The sequence below is a fragment of the Miniopterus schreibersii genome, assembly GCF_964146895.1.
Source record: "Miniopterus schreibersii genome assembly, chromosome: 5".
In the NCBI taxonomy this organism is placed as follows: Eukaryota; Metazoa; Chordata; class Mammalia; order Chiroptera; family Miniopteridae; genus Miniopterus; species Miniopterus schreibersii.
In genome coordinates this window covers 45,758,513-45,785,550 of record NC_138106.1, presented here as the reverse complement: position 1 = coordinate 45,785,550, position 27,038 = coordinate 45,758,513, and the positions used below count along the sequence as shown (strand labels likewise).

Here is a 27,038-nt window from a genome sequence, read left to right as displayed (position 1 = left end):
GTCCTTTACTATTCAACCCAGTATTGATGTATTTAAAACCTATTAATTGCAACTGTATTAACTTAGTAAGAGATTGGGTGGATCCTTACCATTAGGGAAAATACCTTCAAAACCGACCAGTGAGGAACTACAGAAAATGTTAAAAATCTAAACAATTCTCCTGTGGCCCATGAAACAAAGAACTGGATTAGGAATTGGAAGCACTTAGCTGGAACATTCAACAGGAAGTGGATATTATAAATCACTATACTAGGAACCATAGGGGCAGGAAGAATATAAAATCTCTAAGAATTTATATTTCATCGCTGATGACCATGTACTCAAATACAGGGGTGGGGCATTCTATAAGTAAAGATTCATCCGATGATGTGTCAACCCTAGCTCAATTGGGGGTTCAATCCCTGGTCAGGGCACTTAAAAGAATCAACCAATGAATGCATAAATAAGTGGAACAACAAATCAGTCTCTCTAAAACGCAACTAAAAACTTTTTTTAAAAAGAGAGATGTGTCTATCATCCCACAACTAGTGGAAGTTGGGATCCCAAACCAAATTTATCACTTTCATATGTGTTCTTTTCACTACAAGACTACAAATAATTGAGGATTGTCAACAAAGAACACCAGTCATCTTCAAGTTCCTGGTTGCAGTAGTGTCATGATGGGGAGAGGCTGTTTCAGTGTTCTAGTTGAAAAGCTGCTAGCCATTCAAGCTCATTTCTGTGAAACATGGGAGTCAGCCAATGGTAACTTTGGCTTGAGGAATACTTTTGCAGATCAAACCTCATTTTGCCAACAGAAAAGTACAAGCACCCTTATTTACAAGTGCTGCATTACAGCAGTTGAAAAGGGGATGAATTTGCATGCAACGTTCCTTTGCAACTACATTTACTTAAGTTTTAAGGATTGTCAGCTTTCTCTTCCCTGCTTAGCTCAAATGCCTATCACTCGTATATTCACCCCCGTTGCTCTACCCCACTAAGAATACCACATTCACTTGACTCCTACAAGGTGACTGGCATTGAGATTTTTAAATTTTTATTTTAGGGAGGAAGAGAAACGTCGATTTGTTGTTCTACTTATTTATGCATTCATTGGTTGATTCTTCTAAGTCCCCTAACCAGGGATTGAACCTACAGCCTTGGCGTATTGGGACAATGCTCTAACCAACTGAGCTACTGGGCCAGGGCCACACTGAGCTTTCTTTTCCTCTACATTGACCAACCCAGACCGGAACTGAATATCCACCTGCCTTCCCAAACATATTCACAGCTAAGCATCCTACAGTCTCATCAAACTCAACTCCACCTCTGCAAAAAATAAAAATTAAAAAACAGCCCTGGCTGGTGTGGCTGTCATCCCATGCACCAAAAGGTTCAATTCCTGGTCAGGGCATATGCCCAGGTTGTGGGTTCAGTCCCCAGTTGGGGTATGTACAAGAGGCAGACCACCAATGTTTCTCTTTCCCTTCCTGTCTCTAAAAATCAGTATTTTTAAAAAATAAACCATAAAACCCATCTCTTGCTTCCCCAGCTTTGTAAACTCAGTACCCACACAGCAACCAACGGGGGTAACATGTTGCCCTTGAACACTCCTACTTGGTTTTTTAATTGTTAATGTTTATGGAGTCTACTCTATTTCCGTGCTGAAAAACTCAGTTAAGACTGCAAACCCTACCTGGTTTTCCCTTCAGTTTATGCTGGGTTGCCACTGGGTTCTAAAGTATGAATCTGGTCAACCCTATCAGGTGTCTTAATTACACTATTATAGATAAGAATTGTATGTTTAAAATCCCTAGTACAGTACACAAGACCTTGCATAAACTGGAATCTTAGTTTTTGATACTTTCTGATTCCCTATAGGTTTTTTTTTTTTAATGACTTCAGGGAGAGAAGGGCGGGGATGAGTGACCAACTGCCTCCTGCACACCCCCTACTAGGGATCGGGCTGCAACCCAGCGGGTGCCCTGATCCTAGAATTGAACGAGGGAACTCCTGGTGCATGGGGTGATGCTCTATCCCATGCACCAGCCAGGCCCAATAAATTTTAGTCACATTACATAAGCCAGTTGAATGGTTCCTCAAATGCCTTCTTTCACACAAAACCTGTCATTTCTTTTTTTTCAAAAAACCTCTATCCCCGACCACTCCAAGTACTGATATTGCCTCTACTGGCACAAATAAAGTAGGTACTTTTCATTTACACTGGATCTTTCTTTGAGAGGGGGAACTAAATGTTTCTAGGTCTGAAATGGCCTCTTCTTGCTCTTTACCCCAGATATTCCAAGTTCAATTCCCTCATTCTAACTTGTGGTGGCCATAAAACGCACTTAGATCCAGTTGAGAGAGCACAATTGACGACCTCAAGTTGCATCTCAACACCTACCTTGTTTGCCTTGAGGCCACACTTCCCAAGGGCTGCTGGTAGGTCAAATGAGGCTGGCATCACACAAGCCTGTTTCTATGAAACATGGACTCTTCCAACAGCGAATTTGGCTTGAGGATCACCACTGGACTAAACAAATCTTAGATTGGGTGCTATTAGAACCCAATCCTAATCCTTTCCTACATCCTGTCCGTCAAAGGTCTTTCACACCCCAATTCATTTTTAGCAGTTTCTTAGCATCTGCTTCTTAGAGAACCCAAATGCAAACTGTAAGGGTTGTTTGGAAAACTGTTTCCATGGACTATCAGGACTTGTTGGTTAATAAAAGTACTAGCTGCTATTGCATCAATCTACACCATACATACTGCATTTAAAATATTCTGCATACTCTGGCTGGTGTGGCTCAGTTGGTTGAGCATCATCCTGTGCACCCAAAGGTTGCTCAGGTTGAAAGTTCAATTGCTGGTCTGGGTGTGTAGGAGACAACTCTCCCTCTCTAAAATCAATTTTAAATAAAAATTCTGCAGCCCTGCTTAAAATCTTATGCTCCTGCACTTTTACATTAAAACATGGAGCCAAATAAAGCTACACTAACTGGGCAATACAGACCCCCAACACTCCCATTACAGAGGCATGTGGCATCATTTCAACATTTTCAACTTAAAAACATTCCCACTTGTTACATATATACTAGAATGCTTTGTCCAGTCACAAATCCCAAGGATCTCAGCAAGCTGCCAAATACCATCAATATAATCACTCAAATTTCTCCCAACTACCATTTTTAAGTCACAAGTTTCTCACCCAATCTATATTTAACAAGTGCATACTATTACAAGGTACTTTAAGAGATCAAGATAATTTTAAGTTTCTTTCACTGATTCTCAATCTAATGATGGTGGCAGTTATGAGTATTTAATAAAATGCAGTACCAATAGAAATAAACGTGTTACAGGGAAGTTGTGGATACATTTTGATGTGCAAATCTAGAAAAGTGTCATGGTGCATTATCTGTACCGGCTAAAATTGTTGGCTTCCGTACTTCCTGAAACATGCTATGTCTCCACTTATCCAAAAGCTTATCAGAGGCTAGGTTTAAGTACTCCATCACTTTCCAAGGTACTCCTTTATCCAGTCCCCAACCAAAGTTAACTTAACCCCCTCCTCCACAATATAAAGCCCTTTAACTGATACATCATTTCTATCCTATTGTCTAACTCTCCGTAATCATCACTACATTCAGCCCTATGACTTCCTTGTATACCCTGAAAATACCTTATAACTGCCACTATTTAAGCATATAGCAAGTGAATTTAGGGCAAAGTGATTTTTGAGCCACTTAAAAACACAAGAGAACAAATCCATTTTATTTATTTACTTTTCAATAAGTTTAAATCCTTGAGGGGTACAGCATCTGGAGGAGAAAAAGAACACAATGTCATTAATGCATGCTATATATACAAGTTTACAAATGCCACTGAGTAACACAATATGGATAACCCTCCTCCCACTATCCCACTATGCATCTCTGACAAGCATCCAATGACTTATATGTAGGTGGGGAGGGAACCAAGTTTTTATTTTATAGCCTTCAGTTTTTAGGTGAACATGCTTTAAGAACCATTCTGGGAGCACTGAAAGTCCATTTAATTTTGCTTCTTCTAACAACAGTAAAAAACTTCCTCTGATTAGGAACCTCAACAGCCCAGCAGGGTTCAAAAGTACACCATGTGAACCCCCCACCCCAAGATTATGGCCATGGCTATTAAAAAAATAGGTCCGAAAGAAAACAGGATTTTAGAAAAATGACGGGATCTAGAGTCAAAGGCTTGGGCCAAGGTCGTGGAACCCAGAAACATGATCAGTTTTCTTCTTACAAAATAAGACTTAACACCTCCTCTACCAAAACTGTCATGATGAAGAGATGAGAAAATATTAAGAATTATGCCAGGAAATGGTATGTTGATTTTAAATTTTCTAGCAACTACTTTAGGGCTCAATAAATGTCTTTGCCAGAAAATTGTTCATTTATTTTATTTTATTGATTCTTTTAGAGGCGGAGAGAGAAACATCCACCTGTTGCCTCTCACACACACCCCACTGGGGATGGAACCGGAAACCTAGGTATGTGCCCTGACGGGGGATCAAACCCACCACCTTTTGGTGCGTAGGACAATGCTCCAACCAACTGAGCCACACCAGCCAGGGCATAAAATTGTTCATTTAAATACTATCCCACTCCCCCATGCAGCTTTAGCAAAATGTGAAATCTAAGCACAATTCACTTGAAAATTCACCTTCACATGCCAAGAATCTAATGTTTCATAATACATTTACACGGCAGCCACCAATTTTACAGCATAATCTTACTGGTGACATTTAAAAATATATATATATCTTTATTGATTTCACAAAGAGGAAGGGAGATAGATACATCAACGATGAGAGAATCATTGGTCGGCGGCCTCCTGCACAACCCCAAATGGGGATCGAGCCTGCAACCTGGGCATGTGCCCTGACTGGGAATCAGACCGGGAAGAGAACTGCTATCTCCTGGATCCTAGGTTGACGCTCAACCCAAGCTACCCCTGGCCGGGCACTGGTGATATTTTTATAATCACAATAGTTCTTGGAGGTCAAAGTCCAACATCTTGAGCTTAGTTTGACTCAATAGGTACCATACTGCTTATAATTGTACTTACTACACGGATTCTGTGTCCAATGGCTTTAGCGGGAAGGTTGCTTCGGAATTTAGCACGAACCATGCCACTGTTTCCATGAGCACGAGTTACCTTTCCCCAGATTACTCTGGTTTTGTTTGGTTTGCCACCAGGAGTCACTGTGTTGCTAATTTTAAAAAGGAATAAAAGAGGCATGAGAACTATGGCAATTAGTACTATAATGTGGTACAAATTCAAAGTGACATCCAGCCCAGTGGCTCTCAACCCTAATTAACCATTTAAGTCGCCACATAAAAGCATGGGGCATCACTCATTCAACAAATACTTGAGTACCATTCCTACTAAATGCCAGCCACTTCATAAATGTAATTTTTGTAAAATATAGCAGTTTACAAAACATAAATTCCTTTCAGAGGATAACCAAGCATGTAGCCTTCACTTATAAAACATAATTTCAAGGAATCAACAAAGTGAATTAAGATACATGAAAAGTGCTTTATAAAATTTTAATATCGTAAAATAAGGAGTTGGGTCCTTCCCTGAAACAATTAACAACTGTAATAACTGCATAAGATAACTTAAATCGAATACCACGCACAAAAGCAACATCCTCCTATAACCTTCCATTAAGTTCCTAAAAGTCCCAAAGTCCCATTTACTAACATCTCATTTATTACTCTTTGAATAGTAAAATGAGACAAATCTTAAGTAAAAACTCAAGAAGCATAACAATACTATCAACTTACTTCTTTGCTTTGTACACATAAGCACATCTCTTGCCTAGATAGAATTCAGTTTCATCTCGAGCATAAACACCTTCAATTTTAAGAAGAGCTGTGTGCTCCCTCTGGTTCCGGAGACCTCGCTTATAGCCAGCAAAAATGGCCTTGGACCACAGCCTAAGAGACACAAAATATACGTCAACCATAAACTGTTGTAAGATCTCGTTTAACTTCAACAAACCACCCGTATGATTTGATCTGTAATGACCCCTACCCAAAAGTTATCTATAACAAACATCTAATTTTTCCCCGCCAGTTTAAAGCTCGCATTTAGTTAGGTCCACGCCTAATAAACAAAAAACTACAAGAACAAAGCAACTATATTAAAAACTCGTACCTTCCAGACATATTTGTCCTTATAGAAGTCCTGTTCTCAGCAGGCCTTAAACAAAAAGAGAATCGGTTTAAAAATCTCGCAACACACGTTCCCCACCTAGTCCCCACTCGTTTCTTAAACCTGTTAGGTGAATTTCTTTTGGTCGGCATTTCATGTTCAGAGTATGGGGAAACGTAATTATGCCATAACGCCTACATGAAGCGCAGTCTGGCAAGACATCCCAACCTCAGAGAATGCCTGATAGCTAAGCAAGCTCCAAAATGAATCGAAAAGTGGCAAGGCTGTACACTAAAATAACCCCTAGAAAACTCCAAAAGGAAGTCCTAAGAAAATTCATGCCAGGGTTACAAAAAAAAGATCAAGGAATCAGAGCAAGGAATCAGAAAAACGAGGAAACAAGACTCTTAAGCAATATATGGGAAAGAAAAGCTGAGGAAAGAGGTTACAGACAAAGTCAGGCTTGGGGGGTGGGGGAGCAAATGGAAAGAACCCAGGCAAAAGCAGCCACTGTCTCAAAAGGGTAAATACAAATGACAAGGTGTATGTGTTCACTCCGGAAGGGGCCATGAAGTAACTCTGACTACGGGAGCACCCGTTCTCCCGCTGTCAGGGGACCAGCACCATCAGCCCCACATCTCCTCCATCCTGTCCTCCCTGCTGCTGGAATCCACCGAAATCAATCCCTGGTAGAACCTCCGTACCCCAGCAGTGCCTAGCCTAGATATGTAGTGGAACCCACTCCAGTTATTTTCCCCCCAAAGTTCAGCAGCAGGAATTCCACTCACCTCCACAGGGTCCAAGATGGCGGAAAAAGGAAGGCGAGGCCCCGCCGCATGGCCTTGTGGGAAAAACACCTCTCCGCCCCGCCCTCAGTTGAGGCATCTTCCGCAATTGCCAAAAAGAAAGCCTCAGAAATCGTCTTCTGACTGAAACGAGCCACATTCAAGAGCACTCATACAATTCTTTCCCTAAGTCATTTCGTCTTTGTAAACTGCAACGTGTATTATTTTGGAGCAGAGGGAGGCAAAGTGGTAGCCAACTAAAGGAGGAGAAGCAAAGGTCCCGTAACGCTAAGCGTTGCTATAGAAATACCTCAGGTTCCTGCGTCAGCGGGTGCGGCAGGTGAAAAAGGGAAGCCGGAGTGGCCGACATCTCCCCGCTTCGGGCGCTCCAGGTTTGATTCGCCAACGTGGGGGTCTCTCTCGCTCTCACCTCACGGGAGTAGGGCGAACGGAGACTCGGATCCTAGCCTGGTAGAGAAAGGCCGGTAGCACGAAGGGAGGAGCTCTTCTCTTCACCTTCCCATCTCCCCCTTCCTCCTCCTTCTTCATCTGTTTCCAGAAATGGCCAGTTTTCACCTCCACCCTTTCTTTTGTCCCCGGGGGTAAGGAGGACTGTCCTGAAAAGGCCTTATTCCTTTTTAATGAGAACTCGCTCAGTTGCCAGGCAGGCTGTCCGGGTGCCCAGCGCCGTGCCCGTAAGTAATAGGTCTTCAGTAATTACTTGTAGAGACTAGCGTGAGATAGATTAAGGAACGTCGGAGGTTTACGTTTCCTAATTATTGCACATTTATTTGGGTTGCCCTGTGGAGCTATTCATTTATTGAACAGTTTATTGAATGACTCCCATGGGCCGAGCTCTGTTCTTGGCTCGGAGGACCCTGCGGTAAACAGCAGAACAGAATTCTCTGTCCTCATCGAGCTTACTTTCTAGTCGAGGGAGCAAGACGGTAAGTAAAATATATGGCGCATTAGAAGGTAACGTGAGAACATTTTCCTCAGTCTGACTTCCGTTTTAGCAAGGTCAGTTTTGTGGCTGACGGCAAAGGAGGGCACCAGCGTGGAGATCAATTAGGAGGCTACTGTGAAGATCTTGATGAGAGATTATGGCGTGTGGACAGGGGCGACAAGTACTGGAATTCTGAATATATTTTAAATGTAACACTGAGCAGATTTGCTGATGGGTAAGGAATGAGAGAGAAGAGTGAAGGATGACTCCAAAGTTTTATGAAATAGGTACCATATTTTATGAAATATATTTCAAATCAGATCCTTATAAATACATCCGAATAGAGTTTATGTACCTTTATAGCCCACTCCCCCCATCCAGTTTTCTCCGTCCCAGAAATATACTAGAAATCCCACTATTAGAGAATGTGCTAGCAGTTCCACTATTAAATGTACAGTACTAGAAAAGCACTCCTGGGAGGAATAACACATTGTGAGTTTTATTCCTTTGTTCGTTCATTCTACAAATATTAATTGAGCATAGTGCCTGAAACTTAGGCTACAATAGTGAGCCTTGGCCATCATTGCCATGGTTCCTGATCTCATGGAACTTAACAGTTTAGTGGGGGAAACTGACATAAACATTACAAATTGTGAAGAGAGCTCTGCAGGAAAATAAGAGTGCAGTAAGTGCTTGAACAGAGGAATCCTGATCCAGCCTGATGAATCAGGGAAAGTTTCACTTGCAGAGTGTCAGTTAAGGCATTTTTCAAACTGCAGGTTATAGCCCATTAGTAGATCCTGATTATAATCCTATTAACGCAAATATAATAGAATCAAAAATATCAGAATGTTTCACACGTGTTACAGGTAAATTATAAAACTTTTTCAGTTATTTGCATGTATGTGTATTTACATATATACTGTATATAAAAATGTGTGTCATTGTAGGTTATTGTGCCAGTCAGTGCCCTGGAAGGAAAGAGTTGGCAGAGTTGAAGAGAATTTAATAAGTCTGCTTACAAAGGTTTAGGCAAGAGTGAAAACTATAAGGGATAATGCAGTCTCCAGGCACATGGGGAAGAAGTTACCTCAGCCCCCAACAGAGCAATATGGAGAGGATTGCCTGACAGGAGCTGTGGCCTTTGATAGAGAAACATAGCCAACCAATGGTGATCTGGAAGGGAGGGAGCTGGGGAAATAAATACGGGACCTTACAGTCCTACACTTTGGATCTCTTTTGGAATTTCCCATTGATGCAGTCCATGTGGATCAGTCTCCCAGGGCACAGAAAATGGTGGAGATTGGATTTCAAGGGGCAAAATGCAGATACCTAGTGAAATGACACTGATTTAAACTGCTACCTAAGACTTTACTAGATGAGGAGGTGAGGGGAAGAGTGTAAATAGAAAGAATAGCATATGCAAAGGTCGTGACTTGGAATGGAGTATGATTACATAAGTCAATCAATTTTGACCAAGAGCTGCAAGGCAAACAAAAGCTTTATTTGGGGGTCTTTTTTGGTCTGGGAGACACAGATTTGGGGTAGAAAACCCAACTGTGTTCCAAAGAGGAAAGAAAGGGACAGAGTTTGTAAAGACAGAAAAGGGGGTCCAAGGGGATTACATAAATTGCTTTGAAAGAACTGTGATTGGTACTGGCAAGTGGACTTACACTATGCTATATATGATTAACTGCATATGTCTGTTGCTAGGTGAAAAAGTTATTTTTTTAATGGAGCATTCAATGATGCGGAGCCATGTCCAGGAACTGTATCAGGATGTAGCCACTTGGTTTATCCCAGTTCAAAAGTTCAGTTTCACATGGAGGGAGATGAGTTAACTCAGCTTCCCAGAGGCCTTCTGGCTCCATTTTAGATTGTACTCTTGATAATATCAACTCCATTTTGTTGTTTTTCTTTTATACTGAAGAACTGGAAGAAGCCCATTGAGGCTAGAACCATGAGAGCAAGAAGAGACAATGCCAGATGGATCTGGAGAGGAACAAAGGGGAGGCAGATCATAAAGGCCTTATGGACAAAGTTAAGAATTTTAGTTTTTGTCCTAAGGCAATGGAAAACCACTCATGAGTTCTAAGGAGAGGCATGATCAGATTTTTTAATTTTAAAAGATCACTGTTTCATTTTAAAAAGATCAACTCCAATTTGGAGGCAGAGTAGTTCAAACGAACCAGCATGGCCCAGCATGGTGTTAGAGAATATGGAAATATAAGGTAAAACCCACAGGACTTGGTGATGGTTTAGATTGGAGGATGTTGATGTCAAGATGAAGGAGGAAGCAGGAATGACTCCTGGATTTCTAGCATTGGGGAATGAAAAGCTAGAACAGCACAAAAGCACTCAATACTGTGTAAGCATAGCCCTGTCTTACCTATGTGAAGCACATTGACCTATGCCCCAGTTGAAAAAAATGGAAAAAGAAACAACACAGCAAAAGAACAAAATCTTACTAACACCATGTTACTTCTTCCTGGGACCGCCCTTGCACCAGAAAATTTGGCTAATTTGGAGTATGGTTTTGTTTTGTTTTTAATTTACATAAACACTCTGATTTACATATTTGAATTTTTGCATATGAGATTTTCGTTATGTGACATATATTTGTACCACTCTTTTCAGGATCACTTTATTGTGAATAAAACCATACAGGAATTTTATAATCACTATTCATTCAGTATAGAGCAAAATTCTCCATAGAGAATTTAAAGCTTTTTTAAGCAGAAAGGACTGGTTTACTGAGGACAGTAACGTCTTGATAGTTGTATTAAACTGATTTGCAGGATAAATACAATGTTTCTAAGTGCATTCTCAAGTGTTCTTTAAGTCCAGGTGATATAGTTCTATTATCCAACAGATCAGGGAAATGGAGTACTCTAATTAAATATTTTAGTAATCAGAATAACAGAAAAGTAAATCCATTATATAGAGGTTACCAATTAAAAAATCAGAATACAGTAAAAAATATGAAAACCATGTTAGATACTAATTTACCTTAAGAAGAGACTCAAAGATTGCATTTATCTGCTGATTATTAAGTTGGTATCCTAGTAGACCTGCACCACATGATGGTTCTTCCATCTCTTTTCTAATAAGCAAAAAGAGAGGATCCCTGGCCAATGTGGCTTGGTTGAGCATTGTCCCGTGCACCAAAAGGTCACTGGTTCAAATCCAGGTCAGGGCACGTGGCCTGGATTATGGGCTCCATCCCTCGTAGGGGACATGCAGGAGGCAGCCAATTAATGTTTCTCTCTCACACTGATGTTTCTCCCACTCCCTTCCTCTCTCTAAAATAAAAAATATATGTATAAAAGCCCTAGCCTGTTTGGCTCAGTGGTTAGAGCATTGGCCTGTGGACTGCAGGGTCCTGGGTTTGATTGTAGCCAAGAATACTTACCTCCGAGGCAACCAATCGATGTGTCTTTCTCACATTGATGTTTCTCTTCCCCCCTTCCACTCTCTCTGAAAAACAATGGAAAAAATATCCTCGGGTGAAGATTTTTTAAAAAGGGGGGATAAGCTCTTGTAATTATTTAATTTTCTTTGAATGGAAGAGCATAAAAATAACTTAAATGTCATTCAATACTCAAACTAATCTCAATGTTTTCTTCTCATCTTAGGTGACTTCATTTTTGTGAGATTATAAATGTACCTTGGAAGTTAACAAAGCTAACTTAAGAAGAATGGAAGAGTATGTTCAAAATTTCAATTTATTTTGTGTGTATTTATTTATTTAAATTGTCCCTTATTTTACATAGTTTCTGTGGGTCAGGAATTTGGGAGCAGCTTAGCTGGATTGTTCTAGCTTGGGGTCTCTCAAGAGGTTAAAGTTGGCCAAGGCTGCAACCATCTGAAGACTTGATGAGGGGCTGGAGGATCCACTTCCAAGATGTCTCATTTATACAGCTGGCATGTTGATGCTGGCTGTTGGCAAGAGGCCTTAATTCCTCATCCTCATGAACCTATCCACAGGGCTGCTTAAGTGTCCTTATGACAAGGCAGCTGGCTTCCTATAGAGTGAGAGTTACGAGAGACTGGAAGAAGCTGCAAAGTCTTTTATTTTGTTGATTTTAGAGAGAGACATCAATTTGTTATTCCACTTACTTATACATTAATTGGTTGATTCTTGTATGTGCCCTGACCAGGGATCAAACCCACAACCTTAGCATATTGAGAGGAGACTAACCAACTGAGCTACCCAGTCAGGGCCTGCAGTATCTTTCATCACCTAGCTTTGGAACTCACAATATCCTTTTAGTTACATAGGTTAGTTAGTCCTATTCAGTGTGAAAAAGACTACAAAAGGGCATGATGGTGAGAATCATATGGGCCACCTTGGAGACCTGCTACCACATTCAGTTTTTCACTAATCATGAGGCACTTTTGGTTAGTAGCTTCTAAAGATGTTGCTAGAAAAAAAATTAATTTTGGCTTAAATTCAAATTGGTTAAGCATAGCCAAATTTCATGGATTACATAAGTTTGTTAAACAGTAAGTTGCTTTCTTATTATTGGTCAAAATGTCACTGAGAGGTATTTAGCAGAATCACATGCAAACTCCTACTTTTGTTCTTTATCTTGGTTAGATTATGTGACAATATGGACTTCACAGGAGCCAATCTACATGCTGCCTGTGCTTTTGAGTTTAATTTTTAAACATTTGGTGGCTGACTTATTTTTCTTTATTATTTTTGTAGAGGCCAACCAGAAGCCTCAAATCCTTCTCCAAAACCTTGGTATCCTGAGGTGACAGTGTCAGTGACAGGCGAACCACCGGGTGTCATAGAAGAAGAAGAAACAGCCAAAGAAACAGACATAGAAATCATCCCAGAACTCATAGAGCCACTCTCCATTCTAGATGTACTGAGGATCTCTGCAGTTCTGGAGGATACCACCGACCAGCTCTCGATTCTAAACTATATCATGCCAGTTCAGTATGAAAGAAGACAAAGCAAGAGCCTGGTATATATGCTCACTATTATTTAATCTTTTTTTCTTTTTATTTCTCCATTTACAGTATTTATGTCATTAAATTTAACATGGGAAATAGCATCTTTATCTCAGATAAGGGCTATAATAATTACATAAAATATAGACTCTCAGTTGATGGAGTGAAATAGCCATATCTCAAGGAATATTATGAGTCAGAATGTCCTTTTCTTCCAATATGCCAGCATTATTCTAAAGGCCTATAATTAAATAAGTATAAATACAGTATGTGCAGTGAGGTCAGACAAATTACTGAGTTGTCCCACTTATGTTTCTCAGCTACTAAAAGCTAACTGAACACTAGGAGTAGGAAATTAGACTGCTGGACCTTCTAAACGTTGCTTTAATCGTTTAAAATGACTGTTATTGCAGAATATGTTGCAGTCTGCCTTTGTGAATATCCACCACATTGTGTCAGCCATTACAAAGCACGGATTGAGTTATCAAAAAACTCAACTTGGTAGTGTGTAAAAGCTTTATAAATTCTTAAACTCTTGTTAATTTTGATAACTTAGGTTGTAGAAATAAAAAAAATAAATACAAATACATATTTATTGGTAGCCGGCGATTGGTGGAGAAAGCGGCAGCTGTCCCAGCGGAGGCGACGACGAGAAGGTCTCAGGGAGTCAGGACCAGCCGGAGTGCATCACCCCCTGGTGCTGTGGCAACCACTCACTGCGTGTTGCCCTGCACTGCTGCGGCCAGAACGGAACCATGGCTGTGCTCGTTGTGCTTCTGTCCTTGGTAGCCAGTGCTTTGGGGAACGAGTTTAGTATATTAAGATCACCAGAGTATGTTGTTTTCCGCAATGGAAATTGGCCTATTTCAGGAGAGCGAATCCCAGACGTGGCAGCATTAGCCATGGGCTTCTCTGTGGAAGACGACCTTTCTTGGCCGGGACTTGCAGTGGGTAACCTATTCCATCGACCTCGGGCCACTGTGATGGTGATCGTGAAGGGAGTGGACAAACTCCCTCTACCTTCAGGCAGTGTCATTTCATACCCTTTGGAGAATGCAGTTCCTTTTAGTCTTGACAGTGTTGCAAATTCCATTCACTCCTTATTTTCTGAGGAAACTCCTGTGGTTTTGCAGTTGGCTCCCAGTGAGGAAAGAGTGTATATGGTGGGGAAGGCAAACTCAGTTTTTGAAGATCTTTCAGTAACATTAGGACAGCTCCGCAATCGCCTGTTTCAAGAAAACTCTGTTCTTAATTCACTTCCCCTCAATTCTCTGAGTAGTAACAGTGAAGCTGATCTGCTCTTTCTTTCTGAACTGCAAGTTCTATGTGATGTTTCAAGTTTGTTGTCTCGACATAAGCATCTAGCCAAGGACCATTCTCCTGATTTATATTCACTGGAGCTGGCAGGTTTGGATGAAATTGGGAAACATTATGGAGAATATTCTGAACAATTCAGAGATGCTTCTAAGGTCCTTGTTGACACTCTGCAAAAGTTTGCAGATGACATGTATAGTCTTTATGGTGGGAATGCAGTGGTAGAGCTAGTGACTGTCAGATCATATGACACATCACTTGTGAGGAAAACAAGGACTATCCTTGAGACAAAACAAGAGAAGAACCCACCAAGTCCCTATAACCTTGCATATAAGTATAATTTTGACTATCCAGTGGTTTTCAACATGGTTCTTTGGATAATGATTGCCTTGGCCTTGGCTGTGATTATCACCTCTTACAATATTTGGAACATGGATCCTGGATATGATAGCATCATTTATAGGATGACAAACCAGAAGATTCGAATGGATTGAACTTTTCTTCTGCCAAAATTAGAAAAGGGGTTTGAAGATTGGATGTTTTGTGAAAATAAATCGTTTAGTGTACTTTAAAGTAGACAGTATACTTGAAATTTTTAAAACAGATTTTGTTCTCTATTTTGTATGTGCCTGTGAAGTTGTTTTTGAGTAAAGTATGATATTGACATGAATTGATTTGTGTGATAGATTCTACAAATTTCATTCCATTTAGTATTTTTTTAAAATGCACTGAAATAAATGTAAATATTTAGAATAGTTTGTGTTATTTATGTTGAGAAAATGCACAGAATTTATTAGAGAAACTTGTGAATGCTTAACTTCCTTACAGAATAGGTGAAAATGATATTTGGGTGGTTATATACTAGGAACCATTGTTGTAAATGTCTTAATTTGATGTAAATATCTCTGAAACAAGAGAAAAGGTTTTTAACTTTAGAGCAGCCCTAAAACTATGAAAGTTCATATACAGTCACTTAGATTTGGAACTGTATCTGACTTATAGAAGATAGCTGTCTTTTAACCTCTTGTGAAAGTTTGGTGATTCGAATGGTCTAGTGTGTATATTAAAAATACTACATTGAGCCCTGGCCAGAGTGGCTTAGTTGGTCCCTTCCAATGCTAACATTCTATGAGGGTTTTTTTTAAAAATTTAACATTTTAATTTTTCAAAAATACATCTTTATTGATTTCAGGGAGAGGAAGGGAGAGAGAGAGAGAGAGAGATAGAAGCATCAATGATGAGTCATTGATCGGCTGCTTCCTGCACGCCCCCGAATGGGGATTGAGCCCACAACCTGGCATGTGCCCTGACCAGGAATTGAACTGTGATCTCCTGGATCCTAGGTCGATGCTCAACCTCTGAGCCACGCCTGGCTGGACAACATTCTATGAGTTTTGGGGTAATTTTAAAGTGATCTTAATGGATGTTATAGGTATTTTACAACAAATTAATTTCCTTATCAGTTTATGAATAGCAACGATATTGGACACCCAAGAACTAAGCCTTTTAATGCATTCACAGTAATACTCTAGTTCATAAATTAAGATAGTTAACAAATAGTACAGCCCAGCCAGGTGTGGCTCAGCGTTTGAGCATTGACCTAGGATCCAGGCGATCAGGGTTCGATTCCTGGTCAGGGCACATATCCGGATTGCGGGCTGCAGCCGATCAGTGACTCTCTCATCGTTGATGTTTCTTTCTCTCTCCCTCTCCTTTCCTCTCTCTGAAATCAATAAAGATATATTTAAAAAAAAAAAAAATAGTACAGAAGAGACTAGTGTTTCCTTCCTACTTATTGTCTCGTTCAGTAAGGCTCAAAAATAAAAAGAGAAGATGCTCAGTTAACAACATGAAATCTTATACTTACCAATTATACAGTCAGGTGTAAAAAATACAATAATTTGCCATCATAGAAATTCAAGGAAAAATGAAAAACCCAAATTTATAAATAGCATTCAGCAGCAGTCACCACTCCAGTAAATAAAAGAACAGAACTTTTTGGCTGTTTTATTCTGGTTAATGATAGTGATCCCCACAAAACTTTCTGACTTAATAGAGGTTCTACTTAGGATTTTATAGATGTATAAATAATAAAGGCTTGCACTTTTATCTTGATTAACAGCATCTTTAAAGCCTCTTTCTCAATGTAAATTAGTTCCATAATTTTTAGAAATTATGAATCTTGTAAAATATTTTTTTGTTTTTACTTCATAGTACTATGGTTGTTCAATTTCAGGAATTTTACTATGCCATTACTCTATCTTGCATAGGGTATACATTTTAAAACCTTAGTATGGATAGATTTTTTTCTCCAAAGATTTCACATTGTTTAGCATTATAACAACCTTGGCTTGAAAGCTTAGTTAGCATTATCCCTTTTTTACAACCATTTGTACAGCTAAAGACATCTCCAAGTAGATTTTTGTGTGTGAGAATCACGGAATGAAATGACGGAACTGTAGTAATATACCAGGCTCTGTCAGAAGTGGGAGTAATGGACCTAAGTTTGGAAAGAGACTGCCTACAGGAAATACTGTTTTTCTTTTCCCTTAGGGTCTAATTCTTGTACATAATGTATATTATATAAAAATCTTTTTTAGCGACCATACTAGATAGAATATTTAGCTAATTCCTTAAAGTTCTCTTCTAAAAATTCCTATTTCTGTTCATCAGAAAATTAGTTTGACACATTTGCTTCCTTTTCCAGCTGCCTAAGCATAAAGGTAGAGGGCAGCCAGCCGGTTAGGGCCATCAGAAAAACAGCTTCCCGGGCCTTACACGTCCCCTTTCTTTCCTGGACAAAAAACTAGTGACCATACATACACTGAAAGTTTTCCTTATGTCCAGGTAAGTTTCAGTTTAATTGCTGAAATTCTATGGCTTCTCTTCTCTTTGTGGTCAATCATATCAATTTTAATTTAAAGGAATATTTTAAAATTTAATTCTTGCTTAAGGCAGCAATTTGTTTTGTCCTTGCCTACAAATGTTTTCCTCAGATCTGAATCTCTGCTTATTGTTCATATAAAGAAGAATTTTGTTGAGTCTATTTATTAACCTTTTAAGGATAGTTTTTTGTTTTTTAACATTGCTGGGCTAGTTGAAGGTTTGCTGAGGAAGGATCTAGGCTTTATGTGTCAATATGCAGATACCTTTCTTCTGTGCACAGGATCAGCACAAGAATTTAATCATAACAAATGCAGAACTTCCACAGTTCTGTGTACTATTCTAAATGCTTTATGTATATTAATTTATTTTACCCTCATAATAACTCTATGAGGGCAGGTGCTATTCTTAGACCTATTTTACCAATGGGAAAATGGAGGCATAGGGATGTTAAATAGTTGCCTAAAGTCAACACTGTTTAGTAAGAGAATTGGGATTCAAACAAGAAAATCTTGTTTCAGAGTACATATGCGCAGTCACTATGTTATATGGCTTTTCCATAGCTCAAGATTTTAGCCACAGGCCTGGCTGGCGCGGCTCAGAGGTTGAGCGTTGACCTAGGATCCAGGAGATCAGGGTTTGCACAAGCCCAGGTTGCATGCTGGTTCCCTGGGAGGGGGTGGGGGAGGAGGGAGCTGATCAATCACTCATCATTGACGTTTCTAACTCCCTCTCCCTTCCCCTCTCTCTCTAAAATCAATTTAAAAAAATACGTATTTTTTAAAAAAGGTTTTAGCCACAGATTAAATAAGAATTAACAATGAAAAGACATATGCTGTTCCTATGGTAATGCTTACCTTTTACTGTTCAAGTTTGTATCTAAAAAATAAATTATTTTGGCTTTTCCCCAGAAGACCTTTGAAATATATACCACTAAATATACTATCAACGTCTGCTCTTTGGTATGATTTCATTCTTTATATTTCAGATTCATATATGTTCACCCTGACCAGAGTGCTCAGTTGGTTGGTGCACTGTCCAAATATGGAAAGGTCGTGGGTTTGATTCCCGGTCAGGGCACATAACCAACCAAGTTGTGGGTTTGATTCCTGATCAGTGTGCGTATGGGAGGCAACCGATTCATGTTTCTCTCTCACATTGATGTTTCTCTCTCCCCCCCCCTCTCTAAAATCAATAAAAACATATCCTTGGGTGAAAATAAAAAAGAAACAAATTCATATATGTTCAATGAACATTTGAGTCTCTACTATACCCTAGGCATTGTTCTAAGTAATGGAATTATAAAGATGGCCACATTTATTTAACATCCAGTCTTATACTAAAAAGAATTTGAGGTGAACCAAGATCTCTAAGACACTTTAACTTCTCTCATAGAATTTACAATCTAACAGGGATATTTATACAAATAATTACAATATGGTAAATGGTTGCTAATAGAGATATTTCACAAAGATCTTTACCTTTGGTCATAATCCTAAAGTTTACCAGGTGACAAGTTGGGAATTTTTCTAAAGGTAGGAAGATATAAACAGCAGGACATGTGGTTTGGTGTAGCTGAAGAAAGGTAATTTTCTTCCAGTATAGAGTACAAGTGGGAGAAAATTAGGTTAAAAGTATAGTCAGAGGCCCTCATATAGCTTTGTTTCTTTACTCTTCTAAAATCTTATATAAAACATCACTTATATTGTTTTTAGAAGAAAAACAGTGAAATGAATTTAGAAGAAGAAAGCCCGGAAAAACCTCCAGTGGTCTCAAGAGCCTCGAAAATATCGCCTAAAGAAGAACCCAAGTTGCCAGAAATCAGACTAGGAGGCCCGTTTGCCAGGGAATTTAACAAAGTGCAAGAGATTGCCCTCAAATCACCTACAAGGCAGTCCATAACTACTACAGAGACACTGAAAAAAATTCAGATTGATAGGTAAGGAAGGAGATTGTATTTGGAAATGTAACTGTTTTTCTAGATGGATAAAGAGTGAGTGCAAGAGTGGCTGGCTACCCTCTTCTCTTATGGATTGGTCCTTATATCCAAAGTGACTGCTGATAATCAAATTAGCTGAAGAGTGCCTAGAAAAAGTGTGGTACAATTGAAAGTATAGGAGCTTTAGGATCTTGAGCAAGTATTGAGTCTATTTGCAATTTTAAAATATAAGAATAATAGCAACTTTGCAACATTAGTGTGAGGATTAGAAATAAGGCTTCAGGCAAGTGCCTGGCACAAATTGGTAGTTATTGTGATGCTTTATCCATTAATAAGAGACAGACATCATCAAAATAGCCAAACTTCAAACTATGTTTTAATCCTGATTTTTTTTTAAGGCAGTCTCAATTTCCATTGTCTCATAATTCAGTTTTTTTAAAAAATAAACATTTTTATTGATTTCAGAGAGGGGAAGGGAGAGGGAGAGAGAGATAGAAACATCAATGACGAGAGAGAATCATCGATTGGCTGCCTCCTGCACGCCCCTTACTGGGGATTGTGTCCAAAACCAAGGCATGCACCCTGACTGGGAATCAAACCGTGACCTTGTGGTTCATGGGTTGACGCTCAACCACTGAACCATACCAGCTGGGCTCATGATTCAGTTTTTTGTTGTCAACTGACTTGCTGGAAAAAAAAAAGCCTGTTAAGTTTAAAAGAAGGTATAACATTATGATAAGGACTTTTGGTAAATGAGAACTTATAGTAATTACCTAAAGCTACTAGCCAAATCCAGCCTATAGTCTGTTTTTGAAAATAAATTTTATTGGAGTAGAGCATTGCCATTTGTTTACATATTGTCTATTGCTGCTTTCACGCTACAGCAGCAGAGCTGAGTAGTTGCAACAGAGAGTTTATGACCTGCAAAGCCAGAAATACTTAATGTTTGTCCCTTTACAGAAAAAGTTTGCGGATCTCTGCATTAGACCCTCACCAGAAGAGTTATGTCTCCTGTTAAACTCAGTCTGGCCCAGATTTGCAGACATGGCATTTTACCACAATTGCTTTAGAGCTTTCTATTTTAAAAAAAATAAAATAACTTCAGATGCAGTTGAAGCCTCTAATCCCAGCCCCTCATTCTTCCCACAAAGATAAACTCTTCTGAATTATTCTTTTGCAAATTGTGACACTTTTATTAGGTATGGATGAGGGTTATTTAAACAATACATATAGCCCTGGCTGGGTAGCTCAGTTGATTAGAGTGTCATCCTGATATGCCAAGGTTGTGGGTTTGAGCTCAGTCAGCGGGGCACATGCAAGAGGCAACCAGTGAAGGCATGGATGAGTGGGGCAGCACATTGATGCTTCTCTCTTTCTCAAATCAATCCAATAAAATTTTAAAAACAATGTGTATAGTTTTACATATTTTTAAATGTATGTATATTATTGTACTGTACATTCAATGTTTCTCAGTCCTTGGTATGTACACTTTTTTAGGTTAAGAAAGTTCTCTTTTATTCCTAGTATTCTAAGAGTTTTTGTTGTTTGTTTATAAATAAGTGTGTGTGTTGAATTTTGCCAAATGCCTTTTCTGCATTTATTACAATGATCATATGGTTTTTCTCCTTTTGCCTTTCTTAATGTGATGAATTCTTTAATAGGTTTTCTAATACCAAACTACCCTGGTATTTCAGAAATAATTCCAACTTAGTTGTGATGTTCCTTCTGGGTCTTGACTTGTGTGATGTCTGTAGCCGTTCGTGGCTGTAGGGAAATATGTATCTTATGCATTTTTGAATTTGTTTCTCCTCACAGGCAATTTCTCAGTGATGTGATTACAAATACCATGCAGGAGCTGCAAGACTCAGGCACTTTCACCAATCTCCTGAAATCTTTGAGCGAAGAAAGGGAAAACAAAATGCATTTCTATGATATCATTGACAGGTCAGAGTAATATTAGGTTTATTTTCTTTGTTGTATTTTAAAGTGCTATAAAACTCTTACCACAAGTCCTTGATTTCTAAAACAAATAAGATTTTGCTTCCCAGGGGAGATAACAAGAAGTCAGAAATTTGGATTCTATTCCTAGTTCTGCTGGGACAATAATTCAGATTTCTGGACTTCGGTTATCTGTATGTACAGGATATCAAGAATATTCTTCCTATCCTTTTCTTAGGACTGAGTTCACTGAAAATTCCTAAACAGTATCGAGTGACAATAAAAAGCATGCCGAGAGAAATTTTCTTTTCCAGAGCCTTTGAACTAATTCCAAAGATTTTCATGCTTTAAGAAATTCAACACAATCAAAATGCTTTGGGACCAACATAAAATTCTCTCTTTGTTTGAACCCTGAGTACTCAGAATGAGAAAATGTTGATTTTGTCTGCGTAGGTGGAATTGTTTTCTCTTGAATTTATTACTCTTCCTTTGTACCTTAGTATTGGTAATAAATTCTGTACTAGAGTAACTATGAAGATTAGATTAATTTATACATGCAAAGCACTTTGGATAATTCCTGGCACCTAGTAAGTAAGTGCCTAATTGCTTGTTTCCAAATGTTTGCTATAGCAAATAATATGTCATTGTATGTCTTTGTATGTAAATATACATCAGCAAATGTTTGAATTTCTTATTATTCCATTAGGTTGAATCACTGTATGTGGACTTACAGAATCAAAGAGAGAGTCTTCACTGTATGTGGACTTACAGAATCAAAGAGAGAGTCTATAGTTTAATGGATGATATTATGGAGTTGTTAAAAGTATTGCTTACAAAGTCATAATAATATGGGGACAATGTTTATGTTACAATTTTAGAAAAAGAAAGGCTAGAAATAATATAGTATTATCACATCTTATAATAAAACAAAATGTGTATAGAAAATGAGAACTGGAAGGAAATATACCAATGTGTTAACATATGGGTGGTTTATTAAAATACCTTTTCTTTCTTCAAATTTTTATTGATTTTTTTAGAGGGGGGAGAGAGAGAAAGAGGAAGAAAGATCTATTCATTGTTCCATTTATTAATGCATTCACTGGTTGACTCTTGTATGTGCCCTGACCAGGAATCAAACCTGCAACCTTGGAGTATCAGGGTGACGCTCTAAACAACTGAGCTACCTGGCCAGGGCCAAAAACTCTTTTAATTTTTTTTTTTAATGTTTTTATGGATTCCAGAGAGAGGAAGAGAGAGGGAGAGAGAGACAGAAACATCAGTGATGAGAGAGAATCATTGATTGGCTGCCTCCCACATGCCCCCCACTGGGGATCGAGCCCACAACCCTTGCATGTGCCCCGTAACGTGTAGTGTTTAAAAGGATGAATTGTATGGTATTGACAAAGACTCCTTCCTTGACCTAACTAATCAGGCTCCTCTGATATTTTTTATTTATTTATTTATTTATTTATTTATTTATTTATTTATTTATTTATTTATATTTATTTATTTATTTATTTATTTATTTATTTATTTATTTTTAATATATCTTTATTGATTTCAGAGAGAGGAAAGAAGAGGGAGAGAGAGAGAGAAACATCAATGATGAGAGAGTCATTGATCGAGCCCACAACCTGGGCATGTGCCCTGACCGGGAATCAAACCCCAATTGTCTGGATCCTAGGTTGACGCTCAACCGCTGAGCCACGCCCGGCCGGGCTCCTCTGATATTTTCGATATTGCAGCCCAAGCTAAGACAGTTGTTGTTTAGTTTTATTTCTCTTTATATTGTTTTGTTATTTTGTTTGTTTTAAACCTAAGCAATGGGATTGCTGGAGATAAACAGAATTCTGTTTCTGAGAGCAAACAGAAACAATAACATAAAATAGTAAAGTTTTCATTCAAATGGTACGGAGTTTGAATCCTGCTATGCCATTCACTGTTTGTATGACCATGGCAATGTGTTAGGCCTTGTCTTCTGAGAGATAGATGCCAGGATGAGATTAGTCACGCAAAGGTTTTATCATTCTGTGTGAAAGAAAATGGGAGTCTTCAGACCCAATGCTGGATTGTCCCCAAGTGAAGGAGGGGGAAGGTTGGGTGGAAGAGACTACCTGCAGTGTAAGAATGTTTGGCAAGGTCATCAGGGAGCCCTTGAGCTGAAGTCAACAGTCAGAAAAGTCCTGGTCTCTCAGGAAGGGCCTGTCTCAGCATCCCTGCCACACTCAAGAATTGGCTGGGAGCAATCAGGGGGATGCGAGGCCTCAGAGCACACACAGTGAAGGATTTCAGAGCCTTGAGCTAAAACCCTTGTTTGCTCCCTCCCGGTAGCTGGAGGTCTGTGAGGCACGCTCTTATCTCTACCACAGGTTACCTTCACTCTCTCCTGTCCTCATTTGTAGGGTAACGACAGAGACTACCTCACAGGGTTATTGGGAGGTAAGAATGTGTGAAGTGCTCAGAATAGAAAGGGTTCTTTTTTCTCTCTTCCTGTACCTTCTCCTCATTTTTCTCAGCAGCAGCTATTCTATTTTTACTGGGGGTGGGGGGAGGGAAGCGCTTCATTTTTAAACAGAAGAATGCCAGTTCATAAATGTAGAAGGAATGATAGAATTATACATTCACCATTTTCCCAACTTTTTGTTGTTCTTGTTAATCCACCCTCCCCAGGATATTTTTTCCATTGATTTTTCAGGGAGAGTAGAAGGGAAGGGGGAGGGGGAAGGAGAGAGAGAGAGATGCGAGACACATCAATTGGTTGCCTCCCACACATGCCCCGACCAGGCCAGGGATTGAACCTGCAACCCAGGTACATGCTCTTGACCAGGAATCAAACCCCAAGCCCTTTGGTCCTCGGGCAGACCTCTAACCACTGAGCCACACTGGGCAGGGTTCTAACTTTTTATAGTGAATGATGACTCAGTCAAGAGTTAGCAATGTTACCAAAAACATTAGGTAAAAGGTGCTTGGGGAACAGGATACTTTCGTGGTGAAAGCCTAAAGATTAATTACTACAAAGGGGAAAATGTGCCTGTACAATAGAGAGATTTGGTGGTTACCACTTTAACCAAGAGCTTGAACTTAGCATAAGTAATTCAGCAGTAGCTATTTTAGATACAACACAGATAAGCCAAAAAAACCTCCTTCAATTTACTAAAACAAATCAGTCTTTTAAGAAGTGTCACTCAGCCCTGACTGGGTAGCTCAGTTGATTAGAGCATTGTCCCAATACTCCAAGGTTGCGGGTACAATCCCCAGTCAGGGCACATTCAAGAATCAGCCAATGGCCTGGCTGGGTGTGGTTCAGTGGTTGAACGTTGACCCAGGAGCCAAGTGGTCAGGGCTGGACTCCCGGTCAGGGCACATGCCCAGGTTGCAGGCTCAGTCCCCAGTAGGGACATGCAGGAGGCAGACAATCAGTGATGTTTCTCTCTCATTGATGTTTCTATCTATCCCTCTCCCTTTCTCTCTAAAAATCATTAAAAACATATTTTTTAAAAAAAGGAACCGCCGGGCCAGGCGTGGCTCAGTGGTTGAGCACTGACCTATGAACCAGATGGCCACCATTCGATTCCTGGTCAGGGCTGGAACCCCAGTAGGGGCGTGCAGGAGGCCGCTGGTCAGGGACTCTCTCTCATCATTGATGTTGTATCTCTCCCTCCCTTCCTCTCTCTGAAATCAATAATAAACAACAACAAAATTTTTTTTTAAAAAAGTATCACTGAAAGTGTGCACCATGGACCAGCACCATGAGCATCACCTGAGAAATTGATAGAGATCAAATTCTAGGGCCCTGCCCAGACCTACTGAGTCAGATCTTAGCAGGGAGAGCCCAAGAGTCTGTTCTTAACATCCAGGGGGTCGTTGTGCACACCGAGGTCTGAGAAGCACCGCCCTGAATACAAGTCTTATTTCTTCCAGGGAGGAAAAAGGCAGAAAGCAAATAAAATCTCTTCACAAACAGCTTCTTAATGTCAAAAAAGAACGGCAAATTGAAGTACAGGTAAGAATTTCCTGGGCAAAACAAAAAGTTACTGAGCTAAAACACCAGTATAGAAGCCACTTTTCTTAAGCAAAGAAAAGTTACATATGAAAAACTGTTGTTTCTCCTGGGGTGCCTTTACTACTGACGATATGGAGAGAGTAACGAGAGAGTTGGTTTGAGATGCACAAGTATGTCCAGAACAGAGCTCTGGGAGGCCCCAACCCTCTGGAGCTCTTAGTTCCTACCCACTCCACCCCCAATCCCACCCCCCACCACCACCCACTCCTTCCCTACAGGAGACCTTATCTCAGGCAGCCTCTTATATTCCAGCATCCCAGATGGGAGACTAGAGCTCTTGGTAGGCCTTTAGAGCACATTACAAACCTCCTTATACGTGATGGTTAGGGTTAATGTCATTTATATGGTATTTTTAAAAAATATGTTTTTATTGCCCTAGCTGGTTTTGCTCAGTGGTTAGAGCATCGGCCCCTGGACTGCAGGATCCCAGGTTTGATTCCCGGTCAAGGGCTTGTACCTCAGTTGCAGGCTTGATCCCCTGGTCTGGTCAGGGTGTGTGCGGGAGGCAACCAATTGATGTTTCTCTCTCTCTTCTCCTCCCTCCTCTCCACTCTCTCTAAAAAAAATCAGTGGAAAAAATATTCTCAGGTGAGGATTAAAAATATGTATGTATGTGTGTGTGTGTGTGTGTATATATATATATATATATATGTACGTTTTTATTGGTTTTTAGAGAGAGAGGAAGGGAGAGAGAGAGAGAAACATCGATGAGAGAGAAATATTGATCGACTGCCTCCTGCACGCCCCCTGCTGGGGATCAAATCCACAGCCTGGGCATGTGCCCTGACCAGGAATCAAACTGGCAGCCTCTTGGTGCATGGGCCGATGATCCACCACTGAGCCACACCGGCTAGGCTATACTGTATTTTTTAAAATTATTTATTTATTAATTGGAGAGAGAGACCTGTATTTTTTTTCTGTCACTGTTATCACTTTAATAGACCACATTCTCATTTCTCTTTTTACATCCAACCAAAAAGGGCATCGTGAGGTGTAAGACAAGTTACAACTTCTCCAGACAATAGCTTCCAAAAATTCCAGGAACCAGTACTCTTGTTCATACTTTAGTGTTCAATTATGAAAACAGACACTACCATTAAAATCCTTTGGCTCACATTACTGTGGCAGCCACCAGAGCCTTATTAACTTTAATTGGTTGACTGCTTCTTTCCATTACTAAGTCATGCTTCTTTGAATTCAAGCAACAACTCCAGAAGTCCAGATCTGAAGGCAGCTTTGGGATCTGGAAGTGAAGTTTGGTCTGCTACAGAGACCCACAAATATGCTTCACAGTCCACAGACCTTGATCATGGGGAACGCTCCAGACGCTATGGCCAACCCGGGTCATGATGGTGGGTTGGTGGTGAAGGCAGATCTTTTCTTAGTGAGAATCTTAAAAGGAATCCATTCAACTCAAGACCCTTGGCCTGTAACGCACTGCTTCTCTCTCTGGCGCACTGGGAAGATGAGGAATAGAGTGATACTTCAGTGCCGACATGTAGGCCTCGATCTGCATTTTACCATCACTGGCCTGTCGGTGTCGTATATCCTGAAATGTAGAGAGGAACTCAGGGTAATCAGAAGCCTGCAGTAACAACATGAAAATCAGATGCCTTTGCCTAGGCACAGTGTGACCGCAGACCGATGTCATATGGCCTTATGAACAGTTACATAATGTAATGCCCTCTGTTTGCCATGAACAGAAACTCCTAGACTCTCAACTCTGCATTTCTGATCTTCGTAGTTATTCTGAAAGAGTTAATATTCAATTTAATAAAGAAACCTGACCAGAACATTCTTTTGAGTTTTTGAAAGTATATTTTTGTATGGACACTATTTAATGAATGCCTAACTGTTTAACTGTTAGATTCTGTGAAAAACAAAACTGCAATTATGGACATGGGCTGAGGTTTTTCTGGAAGAGGTTTTATGGGTTTAAGTGATACATAATTTGGACCTTGAAGAAATCTAAGTGATTAAATAGGTAAAAGGATCCCAGTTGATGAAGAAGTGAAAGCATCACACTTC

At 39.7% G+C, this 27,038-nt stretch overlaps 2 protein-coding genes across 13 annotated transcripts in view; one reads left to right on the top strand and one right to left on the bottom strand.

Annotated features, from left to right (window-relative positions):
• Positions 1-3,722: 3,722 nt before the first annotated feature.
• On the bottom strand, positions 3,723-7,561 carry RPL35A (ribosomal protein L35a). Of its 3 annotated transcripts, XM_081137767.1 has the most exons (6): positions 7,276-7,561; positions 6,969-7,109; positions 6,184-6,228; positions 5,811-5,963; positions 5,086-5,230; positions 3,723-3,797 (listed from the first exon to the last, which is right to left on the bottom strand). In XM_081137767.1, the coding sequence occupies exons 2-6, from the start codon at positions 7,016-7,018 to the stop codon at positions 3,774-3,776; spliced, it is 417 nt and encodes a 138-aa protein (XP_080993893.1). In that variant the 5' UTR covers positions 7,019-7,109; positions 7,276-7,561; the 3' UTR covers positions 3,723-3,773. The 3 variants fall into 3 exon arrangements, with proteins under 3 accessions (XP_080993893.1, XP_080993894.1, XP_080993895.1); XM_081137768.1 differs by lacking the exon at positions 7,276-7,561 and having other exon boundaries at positions 6,885-6,972; XM_081137769.1 differs by lacking the exon at positions 7,276-7,561 and having other exon boundaries at positions 6,923-6,972.
• Positions 7,282-27,038, top strand: part of DRC9 (dynein regulatory complex subunit 9) — a 30,032-nt gene continuing 10,275 nt past the window's right edge. The window contains exons 1-6 of one of the 10 annotated variants that reach the window (XM_081137760.1): positions 7,282-7,357; positions 11,547-11,617; positions 12,623-12,887; positions 18,786-19,009; positions 20,825-20,953; positions 24,869-24,950. In XM_081137760.1, the coding sequence (XP_080993886.1) occupies positions 11,610-11,617; positions 12,623-12,887; positions 18,786-19,009; positions 20,825-20,953; positions 24,869-24,950 (708 nt within the window). In that variant the 5' untranslated portion in view covers positions 7,282-7,357; positions 11,547-11,609. Of the gene's footprint in view, positions 7,913-11,546; positions 11,618-12,622; positions 12,888-13,475; positions 15,094-18,785; positions 19,010-20,824; positions 20,954-24,868; positions 24,951-27,038 lie in introns of those variants that run through there. The other 9 variants (XM_081137761.1, XM_081137762.1, XM_081137765.1 and 6 more) reach the window with 9 other exon arrangements.

Coding starts and splice junctions, on each gene's coding strand:
- RPL35A (XM_081137767.1), bottom strand. CDS start 7,018: ATGCGGCGGGGCCTCGCCTTCCTTTTTCCGCCATCTTGGACCCTGTGG. Junction 5,964..6,183: donor AGGACAAATATGTCTGGAAG/GTACGAGTTTTT, acceptor TGTGTCTCTTAG/GCTGTGGTCCAAGGCCATTT. Junction 5,231..5,810: donor TATGTGTACAAAGCAAAGAA/GTAAGTTGATAG, acceptor TTTTAAAATTAG/CAACACAGTGACTCCTGGTG.